Source organism: Condylostylus longicornis, unplaced genomic scaffold (assembly GCF_029603195.1).
Source record: "Condylostylus longicornis isolate FDR11 unplaced genomic scaffold, ASM2960319v2 ptg000116l, whole genome shotgun sequence".
Lineage (NCBI taxonomy): Eukaryota > Metazoa > Arthropoda > Insecta > Diptera > Dolichopodidae > Condylostylus > Condylostylus longicornis.
Genome location: NW_026578084.1, coordinates 257,782 through 272,325, shown reverse-complemented (window position 1 = coordinate 272,325; position 14,544 = coordinate 257,782). Strand labels below are relative to the sequence as shown.

The 14,544-nt window shown below is 25.0% G+C and overlaps 2 protein-coding genes across 2 annotated transcripts; both read right to left on the bottom strand.

The window, feature by feature from the left end:
* Positions 1 to 773: 773 nt before the first annotated feature.
* Positions 774 to 5,841, bottom strand: LOC129614711 (plasminogen activator inhibitor 1 RNA-binding protein-like; the record flags this gene model as incomplete). Its single annotated transcript, XM_055529551.1, has 4 exons — positions 5,116 to 5,841; positions 1,474 to 1,884; positions 1,166 to 1,380; positions 774 to 992 (listed from the first exon to the last, which is right to left on the bottom strand). Coding segments are annotated over exons 1-4 (1,314 nt in total), but the record flags the coding sequence as incomplete, so codon positions are not given.
* Positions 5,842 to 8,541: 2,700 nt separating this feature from the next.
* LOC129614710 (probable serine/threonine-protein kinase DDB_G0282963) lies at positions 8,542 to 13,411 on the bottom strand. The gene is made up of 7 exons (XM_055529550.1): positions 12,340 to 13,411; positions 12,038 to 12,183; positions 11,405 to 11,901; positions 10,933 to 11,035; positions 10,721 to 10,821; positions 10,163 to 10,636; positions 8,542 to 8,567 (listed from the first exon to the last, which is right to left on the bottom strand). The coding sequence occupies exons 1-7, from the start codon at positions 13,180 to 13,182 to the stop codon at positions 8,542 to 8,544; spliced, it is 2,190 nt and encodes a 729-aa protein (XP_055385525.1). The 5' UTR covers positions 13,183 to 13,411.
* Positions 13,412 to 14,544: the final 1,133 nt, after the last annotated feature.

Here is a 14,544-nt window from a genome sequence, read left to right as displayed (position 1 = left end):
ATATATATATATATATATATATATATATATTATATATATATAGATATATATATAGATATATATATATATTTACATATATTATAGTATAGATGATATATATGCATAACAAAATATACACATATATTAAAAACGCAAATATTTATGTATAAATACATATGCATATATATATCATATACACATATATATATCACATATATATATAATATATATATACACGTATATTTAGTTATATACACAATAATATTTATATATGTATATATATACACATACTTATTTATATATGTATAAATATACATATATTAATTTATATATATATATACACAGATGTATATATCAAATATTTTTTAAAGGCTTTGAAAAGCACGTAGCATTTTTTGTTATAATTTCTGTTTTTTTTTCTGTTGGTTTTCTTTTTTTTTGTTTATTGTTGTTGAATTAAAAATTCTTTACTTTTTTAACTTAAAGTTGGAAATTGTCGTTCATCATCTACTTTCGGTGCATGTTGACCACCTCTTTGCCGATCACCGTCCTAAAAATAATTAATACAAAACATTAACATACAAAACAAAAAAAATCTAAAGTGTATCTTTATATTAAACAACGGAATATTTTCAAACTCTTCATAATAAAAAACGTTTCTTTACCCTTCTTTCTCGTGGGGTACGCTGCCTTTGACCATTACCGCCAGTTTTTTCACTATTACCACCGCCACTAGCAATATTACCACCACCTCCGCCCTCTCTTCCGCTACCTCCACCACCAGATCCACCACCACCTCCTCCTCCTCCTCCACCTCCGCCACCACCACCACCTCCACCAGGAGCTCCACCACCTGGATTACGTTGACCTCGACCGCCACGACCTCGTCCCATACCACCACCACGTCTTCCATCATTAAAGTGAAATTCAATGTTTACAATACGTTGTAAACGGCCTACACGTTGTGGATACATAGACGGATCATATTCTAATTCTTCTTCATCTGATTCCCCCTGAAGAAAATAAAATAAAAAAACAAATAAGTTGAAATGTTTTCAAGTATTCCTTACATCAAAACTGCTGCAATACAATATTAATACACAATTCAGTAATTTCAAATATTAAGTAGAAATTTGATATTAATATCGTCTTACTGCATTTTCCATATAACCAAAATATTATTTACTTTTTTCTTATTTTTGTTAGTCAATGCGATCATTTTCTTCCATTGCGATAAGTCTTCACCTTCTCCAGCTTTACGTATATTAAACTGGGGCTTCGCTCGTTGTTGTTTCTGTGCTTTCCATTCATCCAAGGTAAGTTCTTTGGTTTCTTCTTCAATAGGTGCAGTTTGTTCATCCTTTTGTGTTTCCGTGCCAGGTTCTTCTTTCTCCATAAGTGCTATTATAAGAAACAGTTATAATAATAAATTTTATTTTTTTTTATTTTTATATGATAAAATTTTAAATTGAAATTATAAAATTTATTATTTACCTTCATCAGTAGTCGATTTATTCAAATCCTCTATATCTTGCCTAGGTGATCCCCAATTATAACCACCAGCGCCATCCTTTTTATCAATTGCTTTAACACCGGTTTTATCAGAGCCAGATTGACGATCGAATTCACGTTTACCACTTCTACCATCAAAATTTCGATTTCTAGGTGGACCACGATTATCATTATCACGTCTATCTCGTCTTGGTGGACGTTGATCAGTAGCATCATTATTATTTGTTGTACTTAGACCAGTATTACCGACAGAATCATTATTATTATTATTACGTTCGTTACGATTTCCAAATGGTTTTTGATTATTCATATCATCACGATTTCTACGATTATTACGTTGTTCACGGGTTTCGCCATTTTGTTGCTTGAAATTAACGTTACGTTGCTGTGTCCCTACAAAATTTTTTGTGTTAATTATTTGAAACAAAAACTGATGCTATTCATTTATATAAACCTATATTTTTCTAAAAACAATGTATTTTATAAAATTTTAAACAGCTTAAAATTGCCAATTTTTTATAATCAAAATCTTACAACTAATTTGAGAATTAGAACTAAACAAAATCGGGGAAGGGTACCTACTAGACATAAAAATTTTTTTAAGTATATGTACATATAATCAATTTTTCAATATATACATATATAGGTACTCTAATAATAATTAAAAACAATTTTAAAATCTAATGTTTTTAGTCGAATTCTGAGCAAGAGTAACTCAACAAAAAACTGGTTAACATAAAAAGTGTCTACCATATTCACTTAATTTAGGCTCGGACAATGTGTGGCTATTTATTAAAAATTAAAAAAAAAATTATATGTTAAAAATACGTTTTTAAAAAATCAAAAACATGCAAGTATGCTAGAATAAGTTGCTGCTAGTCAGGTTTAACATTTGATCTGATTAACAAATTTTGACGGAAAATATACAGTGAGTCAAAGTCACAATGATACACATTTAAAAAAAAGTTTTAATTCAATTTTTTTTTATTTTCAAATCAAAATTACAGTTAGATTACAAAATAAAAAACAATAACAAAACTTCAAATTTTTAGTCAAAGTGAAAATGATATAGTATAGGAATAACAGTAAAATAATATTCTTAAATACGTTTTAATATTTGGTATATAGTCCTTTTGCAAATCTAACAGCAGTTAATCTATTTGACATGGAAGAAACTAGTTTTTTTTATAAAATCAGTTGGAATTTTCGACCCTTCTTCGCTCAGCACTTGTTTTTGGTGATTTGCGTGTGTAATGTGATGTTGTCTGACTTTGTCTTCCAAATAATCCCTCACATGATCGATGACATTTAAGTCTGGCGATTGCGGGGGAGTTTCAATTACCTTGGGACAATTATACATCAGCCATTCTCGAACAAGAAATGATTTATACTTGGGAACATTGTCTTGGTAGAAGGCAAAGGTATGTTCCAGACCTAATTTTTTTGCACTCTCTTGAAGATTTTGTTTCAAGATATTTAAATACATCATCTTGTCCATTTTACCTTCAAGAAAATGTAGATTACCAATTCCGTTCGTCGCCATACGGAATCGCAGAACGAATCTTCTTTAGAATTATAGCGTTTAGCGAATTCGAGTCTAAGTTTTTGGTTTTTCTGACTGATATACGGTTTTTTTCTTGAAATTCTACCATAATACTCGTATTTTCGTAAAACATTATGAATTGTTTCAGTACATAGATCAATTTTTAAATGCTTTGCAGCTTCTACACGCAATTTAGGTGCACTTAGCTTTGGGTTTTTTTTATTTTTCTAATAACTCATTTTTCTGAACGCTCATCAAAAGTCTTTTTTGGACTTTTTTTAGTCTTATTTGCAATTTGGCTGTTTTTATATCGCTTCAAAACATGCTAAACAGCTGATGCGCTTCTATTTATAATTTGTGCAATATCCCTGATGCTTTTTCCAAGCAATTGATGATGAATGACCAGTTCTTTTTCCTCATAAGACGTTTGCTTAACCATTTTTAAAAAAAATTTATAATTTAAAGTTTTTAAGCCTGAAATTTTTTCAAACACTTCTCTAAACACATTAAAAGAACAAATAAGATCAAGTTTATTGTATTCCAAAAAAAATAAATATATTCTAATGGTAAATTTTTAGTAAAAAAAATTGTTTTTCATTTTCACTTTGACTAATATTTTGTAATCTTGCTAGTTTTTTTTTGTTTATAGTCTAACTGTTAATGATAAATTTTTTAAAATTTGTATTTTTTTAGTTTACGTACGTACCAACGAAGAAATTTATGCCAACAAAAGTTCAGAATTCAATTAAAAATTAAGAAAAAACCTTTGGTAAATAATTTTGTAAATAGTGTATCATTTTCACTTTGACTGACTGTATGTACAACCCCCATTCATTTCACATACAAATAACAATCATGAAAATATTTTGATATCTCAAGTCTCCGCCTGCTTACCTCATATTTACATTTACGGGTGTGTATAATGGTTTTCTCAATAATTCCATTTAGAATTTTCGATTTTCTTTTTTGTTTTGATAGAATTTTTAAAAATTATAATAATTATTATTATTCTTATAAAATAAGAAAAAAAATAATGAATATTACCTATACCCATTCATACATATATAATATATACATATACACATATGCCATAAATAACGTGAATATGGTAAACACACGAGTAAAAAACTTAACCTCACATTTTTTAAAATATTGTACACATATCTACCATATGAGACATTATATAGGTATAGAGAGTAATAAATATAAATAGGTGTAAAGTTATAAAAAAAGAAAGAGAGGGAGAGACAGAAAAGAAGAAAAAATAAATTATATGAAAAGTAACGTGTAAGAATAAGAGAAAAAATTATATGAAGAATGTGTGAAATGAAAAAAAAACTTCCATATCAAGCAATTTATTAATTTTTATGAAATATCTTACATAAAATAAAAAAATTTAATAAAATGTTAAAATTTTTTATATGGAACTCTTAAATTCCACCTAAAACAATAATTTCTTTAGCAAATCCTTGTTAAATATGTAATAAAAATTTTTTTCTACAATTGAATTTTAATATAAGATACCATACAAAATCTTCAATGCCATAACCCCAAGTACATTATTGTATGTATGTACATTTATTACCTACTAAATGTAAGGAAAACAAAAACTAAATAGAATAAAATATAAAATTTTAACACAATTTTAGCATACAACGCATATTTGTCATTCTTTCACTATGGGAATGAAAATTTGATATTTTAATATACAGATGTACATATCTAATCATATTATATTGCAATTATACGGAAACTCTAATCAAACCAAAAAGGCATTGGTTTCCTACCCATTTGTAATATACATATACCTATAGGACTAAATAAAATAATCTCTCTAACCCTCTATAGGTATTGGGAGAAAAATTTAATATATTCCTACAAGAATTTTTTAGCATTTTAAATCTAATTATAACACAAAATAAAAAAAATTCAATAAAAAAAAAAAAGCAAAATATAAAAAGAACGTTTTTCATCAAAAATAAAATGTGCTACTTTGCAGTAATTTAATCTTACTGTAATTTCAAATATATATATATATATATATATATATATATATATATATATATGTATACAAAGCTTACCTTGTTTATTCTGTGATTGTTTACCACCACCACCACCACCGGTTTGGCCGCTACCAACATTTTGCTGACCATCACGTTGTTGTCCAATACCGCCGCCACCGCCACCGGTCATCATTGATTTCTTATCAATATTCTTATTCATAGTTCCAGATTTATTTTCTTTTTCAGCATTTGTTGTAACCGATGTAGACAATTTTTTATTAACATTCTTTATATTTGATTTTAAATCATTAAAACCTCCACCGCCACCAACTCCTCCACCACCTCCCCCACCGCCTCCACTTACATTTTTATGATTTTGATTTTTTAATGGTTGTGAATTAAGATTAGAACTCGCCGATGCCGCCGCTAATCCTGATGATGATGATGAAGTTTGCTTTACCTTTTTCCTAACAATTGTGTCTAGAGGATCTGTGGCATCATCATCTATACAAAGTAACTCAAAACGATTTTTAGCAGAACCATCCATATTTAAATTAATAAAAATTAATAAAATATCACTACCGATGGATGGTAATTTTTAAGATTTAAAAAATTTTTATTTTTAATAAATTCTTCTCTTTTTTTTTCTTTGTGTGTCTTTTGATTGAACAAAAAAAGAAAAAAAAGAAAAATGTGAAAATTTTTTTCTCTTCTTTTTTTTTTTCACTGCTCTACTATACTTGTCTCTTCTACAACAAAATGTCCAATTCTTCCTTCACACACACTTTTTTTTTAACTGAGCTGAAGTGAAAAAAGTGTTCTACTCTTCTTCTGACACAAGAATTTTGAAAGAACATAAAAAGAAGTGATAACCAGGGTTACCACTCATGAAAAAATTATTGGGTCAAATATACAAAAAGAAAAGAGTCAAACTTTAGCAAAGTGGGCCAATTTCGATAAAAATGCTAAGTTTTGCAAGTAAAACACTTACGAGTATTTGTATTCTTATTTAAATTTTAATTCAAACTTCAACTTCTATATCTTAAATTTCTTAGATTTGAAGAGTTTTACTTTCTCATCTTTTTAATCTTTTCCACTTCCTCCACTCACTATCTTTTATGACCATTGTAAATATTTAATCTCCTATATTAAGGGTATTTAATCATGGATCTAATAAACCATGGATAGCATTCGTTCATACATTTCTCAATAAAAAAATGAAGCCAACAATATAACGCAGTATATCTTTACGTCAAATTTTATATTTTAGCAAATTTTAGCATTACCACAGTGTCTTGTTTTCTATGCAACCAAAATGTAGGCGATTTTATGCGTTATTATTTAAAATCTAGAAATTATCTAAAAATAAATTTATTTTATTTTGTGGTGAAATCATCAAGTTGATCATCAGGCGAGTTCATCTATCCAATAACAATTTCCAACAATTTCCACTTCAAAATTTTGAAAAATATTTTAGAAAATATAAGAAATGTCGTTTTTGATAATTTATATGTATATTTAAGTTTAATTAGAATAATAGAATCTGAGTATGTAAAAATTAGACTTCATCATCAAGGAAAATGCTTAACATTACATTTTAGAAATAGAATATTCGTTAACATCTAACAAAAACTATTGTGTTTTCCGGTCAATAATTTAATGTTATATACATAATCAATAATGTACAGAAATATTAAGTAAACACAATATCTTTTAATTTTGAAAAAATAATTATGTACGTCTTAAAAAAAAATATGTACGTATATTGTTTAAAAAATAGCTCACACTAATTTGTAACCAAATTCATATTTCCTAACCAAGTTTTCAAAGCATTTTTGGTAACACTTAATATGGTGCAAAAAATAAAAACTTTTAACCAACATATTTTATATCGGCTTCAAAAATTATTCATGTGCATAATACACAACATTATGATTAACTTTTTAGATGTTGCTTTTTTCTAATTAAATTTTATATAAAAAACTTTAAAAAAACAGAGGAAATAAAATTTTTTTCATAATTTAAAAAACGGGACAAATATGAGTAAATGCGAAAAGTGGGTAATGGGGCCAAAAGAATTTTAAAAGAGAAAAATTAGACACATTTGGCTCATTTGGGCCAAAGTGTTAACAAACAGACCAAACGTCAACGAAGATGAAATATTGGAAAACAGTGCTGCTGTCATAAATTTTTATTATATTCTCTTTATTAGGTATGATTTTTGTTACATAAAAAATATCGTTACATGTTAATTTTTGAAAATGAAATAATTATTTAAACTTAAGTATATTTTTGATATATTTATTTCTTTCAATTGTTTTTTTTATTCCTTTTAATATTTAAATAAATTTTATGTAATTTAAAACTATAAGTACTTGAAGAAATAGAAAATATGTCACACTTTTATAATCCAAAATCAATATTTTCGGTTTCTAGTATAAACCAAAAATATTTGTTTATGTTTGATAACTACTTTGAAATTTAACGTTTATCGCATATTTATAAAGTTTTTAAAAGTTTTTTCAAGTTTTCAATCTGGTTTATTTTTTTTTAATGAGAATTTTACTTTCTTTTTGCGAGAAATTACATCATTGTTTCACTTTTTAAAGGTTTTTAAAATTTTATCTCAGACAAACCTATAATAGGTTATCAAGTTTGTTGGGTAGACATTCAAATTGGATTAGTTTAAATAGTGTTTACACTTAAAGTATTGTTTACAGATTTTGTTTGCTTTAGCTAGAATGTGATAAAATTTTAAAGTGTAAACATTCATTGAACTTTTGTTTGACAGAATTATGTATTCGGTATTCGATATATCGATACATTTCAACAAATGAGTTTTAAAAATAGGTTAAAATCTATAATTTTACTACAGTTTTTTGTTTCGATATTTTGATCTATAATCAAAATATGTTGTTATTGGTACGATATCATCGTAACACGATTTCGATATTTTTGAAGGAAAAATCGATATTCCTCATATCGATACAAATATCGCTCATCTCTAGTTCCAAATCTTGTAGTTTCTTTAAAGAATATCAACTGGGATATTATTGTTTGATTAATATTTGAATTAACAAATAAATTAAAATCAAAGTATTAAATAAATATTTACTGTAACTGGTTATAACACCAAACTAAATAAGAAATTCATTGGTAAAAAAACACAAAGTCACTACAAAGATAACGGGAAAGAATACATAAATATGTTTAAGAAAATTAAATTTAAATTTGACGCCCTATATACCATTTTACTTTTTAAAATCTTTATTAAATAGATTTTTAAAAATGTGCTAGAAAATGTTTTAAAAAAGTGTAACAGAAAAATTATTAACATTACAAAATGCCTACACTAACATCATATTGCAATAGACAGAGAACTTATGTTCAAATTCATTTTTCTTCGTCGGTAATAAGACAAAAGAAAATATCGAAATCTATCTAAAATACATATGTATATGAATTTTAACGGCATTACCTAAAATAAATTTAAAAAGAATATATTTAACATTCACTCATTGCGTTTTTATCTAAAAATAAATTTCGATTTTGCGTTAAATACTTTAAAATATAATGAATTTGCATTGATTTATTACCGTTTGTTGTATGGATATTGTATAATTCAAAGGATTAATTAACTCCTCGTTAATACGGAAATTCCAGCTATTAAAATGTACCTACATCAATTAAAAAAGTTGAGAAGTGGAAACAAAAAAATAAGGTAAGGCATTAAAATATTTCTATTTATGAATGCACAATTTAAATGTCTTAGCTATAAATTACCTTTAAAATTAAAGTCTTAAAAAATTTGTACTAGAAGGAAATCATGATTACATCTCAATCATGTCTCAAAACGAAGTAATAGGATTTAGGCCCTTATTATGACGGCGAAGCAAATGAAGTTTTTGGTGTTATGATTAGGGTATTCGTCAAACTTTTAGACGAATGAGCATTCAAATTTCTCGAATGAAATTTCTGTGTGACAAGCTAAGCGAATGAAACCAAAAATAAAAATAATACATGTTTTTTTTTATTTTAAATTATAGCATATAGTGATATAATGGAAAAAGCTAAACAGTCTGTAAAGTAAGTTCATAAAATTCTACAAATTATTTTTAATATTAATTATTAATAATAATTATTTTTAATATTAATTTGAACTTGAAAAAAAACGAACCAAAAACAATTTTAGCATTTAAATAAATTAATGAATAACAACCCCGACATTAAAAATTAAATTGTTTTTGCAAAAACACAAAAACAATATACATATGTGTGGTGCTAATCTCATTATTTTTAGTAGGTTTTCTGATGTCTTGCGGTAGTAACATTTTGGATTTGGCGAATGAAAGCATTCGCGAACATAATTTAAAATGTCATTCGATTCGCCTGGTCCATTCGACTCGCTATTAGCTTCGCCGATTATAATAAGGGTATAATACCCTTATTATAATAGGTGCGGGGATGGATATGCTACTTATAATTTTGAAGTTGGATCTTAAAATCATTAATACATAAAATTTTTTCTTTTTTCAATTATTGTATCCTCCAATATACATTTGTAAGTAATTTATTTTTTCTGCAATATCTCTAAAATAAAAAAAAACATAATTATATAAGATCATTTATATATTTTGCTAAATCTGCATATTCATATATAGCTATATATATATTCATATACCATTTTACATTAGTTTTTTAAAATTATTTAAACTAAATTTAAAAATAAAAAATTATATTAATTTTTTTTACAAAATTGTATATGTATTTTACTTTTAAATACAATAAATATAAATACAACATTAAACATGCTTCATAATTACATTGGTATTCTTATAACTATGATTTTGTTTTTAATCAACATTATCATTAATTTTATCAACATTTTTATTAATACGATTACAATGATTTTTATTATTATTTTCTTCATTATTACTACTGATATTATCAATATTATTATTATTACCATTATCATTTTTATCAATATTATTATTGCAATTATCATTACGATTATTGTTATTATTATTATTATTATCACCATTATTTAATTCATTATTATCAATAAAATCGATATCTGTATTACTAATAGTATTATTAATTTTATTAAAATTATTATTATTGTAACCGTATATATTATCATTACTATTTTGTGTTGAATAGTTAATATTAACTAAATCTTTTTGTCGAAATTTTGTTGAATATTTATAAAAATCAGACATTTCAAATGGTTTTGATACTTCTTTATAGGGCATAAATGTGGCTTCTTGAACTACTGTAACATTTTTAGGTGATTCCATTCTGAGATCAGGTGATGTAGACATTATTGTTTTATTTGATAATGTTCCAGGTATTAGAGATGTTGATAATTGTGGAATTATCGTAGGTTGGGATTGTGCTGGTTGTGGTGAAGATGATGGAGGTGGGAACGATGTAGATGATAATGAAATTCCATCAGATGATGATATTGTTGTTGATGACAGTAAAATATTAGTATTAAATGGAATTATTGTAGAATTATTTTTAATATTCGCATAATATGAGTTTACATTTCCTTTAATATTACTATTACATATTGATGTTTGATAATTATTAAATGAATCTTGTGAATTAATATTGTAACCGATATTATTATTACTATTATTATACTGATATGGTAATATTTTTGCATAATTTGTATTAATACCAATCATATTTCTTGGTGGTGGTGGTGTTAAAGATTTTGAATAACATATATCAGAATTATAAAATGATGGTAAAGTTGAAGATTTATTACTATTTATATTGCTATCATTTAGAAATTTTTCATATAAATGAGTAGAATTTGGGATATTTTGACGTTTCATGGAATTATTATCATTATTGTAAAAATTATTATCATTGATTTTATTTGTTGACCATCGATTTGTCAATAGGCAACCTTGCTGATTTATGGATGATGATGATTCATTAATAATATTATTATTTAAATTTTGTGGTAGCGTTGTTGTAGCTGGTGTTCCTGACAAAGTTGGTGATAATGATGGTTCATTAAAAGTTTGTATATTATTTGTTCTTTCAATATTATTTGGTACTAAATATTTTGTTGCTGGTACTTTTTTCAATTTATTTCTATTAATTATTTTTGATGATGCTGATGATGATGATTGTGAAGAAAAATTTTCATCATTCAATATTGCTTTCCCATTTAAAACCGATGTTGATAAACTTAAATATGATAAATCTTCAAGTTTAATTACTTGCATTTTATAATAATTATTACAACCACTTGACATAGACTGCGATGATAATTTTAATCGATCTCGATGAGTTTTATGTCTATTATAATAATTATAATTTTTATTATCATTATTATTATTATCATTATTGCCATAAATGTTGCTATTATTGTTGCCATTATTAACATTAATATTAGATGGTGATATTAAAATTTCATTATTATTGTTATTATTTAATGGAATTCTATTTTGATCATGAAATGATAAATGCTGATCATTATTATTTGATAATTTTAATCTATTTCTATTATCAATATCGGTACTATAATGTAAGTGATTATTTTTTCTATTATTAAATTGATTAAAATGATAATGACCATGAAGGGAATTTGTTGAATGAATATTATTTGATAATTTATGTCCTGATTGATATACAAGTGTATTATTGCCTGTTGAATTTATTAATTCATTTTGCTGCTGCTGCTGTATTATATTTAATGATTGTGGCGATGATGATAATGATGGCGATAAATTCACCTGATAGTTTCCTATTAAATGAGTTTCTGCTATTGATGTTTGTAAAATATTATTATTTGAATGATTGGGGGTATCAGCACGTATTATTGGACCATCCAATGATGAATCAAACCTAAAATATAAAATAAAATAATATGATTATGTACAAATATAATAATTATTGCTTTTTATTTTAACAATTGATGAAATTTATCATAGCAACAATAATATTATGAAAATTTTTTTGTTTTATATTTTATTTGATTTACCATTGCTTTTCTTTTTGTTTTGTTTTACTATTTTCGCTATTAAATGATGATACAGAAAGTAAATCACTTTTATTAAAAATATCATCGGCGTCATCTTTTGTTGAAAACACATCAAAATTATGAAGAGAGGATGATTTTATTGGATGCTAAAATTAAATTAAATTTTAATTTTTTATAATTAATATTAAATACTCTTAAACTCTTCTTAATTTATAGGTATTTAAAAAATATTTATAAATTATTTTTATATTTATAAAATGTTAAAGGGGCTAGATACCCCCCTAATTATCTATATTTTTTACCTCTGATGCTGAAAATAAACATTTGCTACGATCCTTGAAACTATTACTTTCTGTATTTCGTCTGAATGATGATGATGATGCTGAGTTAAGTCCTACTTGATTGTTATTATTAATTATATTATTATGTAAATTTAATTTATCGTTTATAATTTTATTATTATTGTTAATAGTTCGAATTTTTGTGCTATCAATACAAATATTACTATTTGGTAATGTATTTACATTATCACTTCCATTATAATAACCATTATTTGTAAAACCAATATTATTACCAATTCCAATTCCACCACATCCACCACTACCACCAGATAATATTTCAGCTTCTTGATTTTGAATTTTTTGTAAAAATTTTGTTTTTTCATTTAATAATTGTTCCAATTCTATTTTACGTAATTTTAATGTATGTAATTTAAATGAATTTGTGTTATTTGTATTTTCATTACAATTATCATTATTATTATTAATTAATAAAGAATCTTGGTTATTTAAAATTGTTGTTGCTGTTGCTGCTGTTACTGGTGTCATCATTGTTGTAGATGTTGTTGTTGTTGTAATTATTGGTTCTTGAATTGAAGCTGTTGATGATACCGTTGTTGTTGTTGTTGTTATTGAAATTGGAAGAATACCTCCTCCACCTCCTCCCCCTCCTGATGAAGATGACGTATTTATTGTTGTAATATTTATGTTGGGTTGCTGCTGCTGATGTTGAAGATGATGAAAATGATGATGGTTGTAATGATGATTATTATTATTACTATTTACATTACTATCACGATTAATATGTTGTTGTTTTTGTTGTTGATGGTTTTCATTACTCACAGAACTTTGATTTGTGGTCGTCATCTTAATTTTGTTTTATATTTTTGCTTTTAATTTTTTTATTAGTGTATTTGTATGTATATTTATTTACATTGTTGATTTGTATATTTCAGTTTCAAATTAAAGTATTATAAAAATATATTAATTTATCTTAATTAAAATTGTTTTTAATATTCTTATTAAATTTTATTTTCTGTTATCATACAAAAATTTTAATACACTAAATTTATATTATTGTTATATCGTCCCTTGGTTTATCCATCATATATAAATTTTAATTTATCAATAAAATGTAATCACTGATCTTAAATTTCCTTTAGTTTTAAAAAATTTCACTTGAATTTTTATCAAGATTGTTTCAAATTTTTTTTTTAAGTTACAAAAAAATCATTCTAGCAATTTTTTATCAAACAATTAATTTTTCTAAATTTTATGAAATAAAAAAACTTCGACAATTACAATTTAAAACATATTTCAATTAAATTTTATTAAAAAACATTTAAAAAGAAGTACAATTTTCCACAAAAACTACAAAAATTAAAAAAAAAACTTTAAAACTAAAAAATTTTTTATCTTTTATGGCTTCATTATAATTTTATATACAGACTCACACATTTTTAATAATGTCAAATTTTAAATGCGATGATGAAGATCATCTCACTAACACATCGAAGTTCGTGTTAAACATAAATTGACAAATAGGAATTGGTATTGAATATTTGTGTGTGCAAAATAAACACACATAAATCACAAACTCAAATTTAACTTTGCTTAGTTTTTACTACAATTGTAGTATTTTACTACATTTTGAGACGCTACACTACCATAGTACTTTCAAACCATTTTTTCATTTCTTTTGCAATTTATATTAGAAAATGTCATTATTTACATTCGTTTATGGAAATGTCATTTGTATTGTTGCTACAAAAGCCACTTATGCGACGAAAAGATTAAATTTAGAACTTGTTTGAAAAACATTGCCGCGAAAGAAACGTCTAACGTCGAAATTTCATATCACTGAAAACTCCCAGTTGTCATTTTCAATATGAAATATAAGCATTCAATTTTAAAACCGATCACATTAAAGATATGAATTTAAAATTTGTAATATTAAAATTTGTAAAATAAAATGTGTTATAATATAATATAAAAGTTGTTTTGAATATAATTGTTTGTAGTCTTTATAAAGCTAAAAAATAAAAAAAAAATATACACTAGTTATTTCATAATTATAAAAATAAATATAAATTAATAACATATATTTTTTCTATTTTTTTTCTCTTAATTCATTACAAAATTCTGTCAAAAAGTTGCTGTTTTTAAAATTAAAAAATTTGCAAAAAAATATGATTGTTTTCATAAACGAAATTTGATTTGAAATCAAAT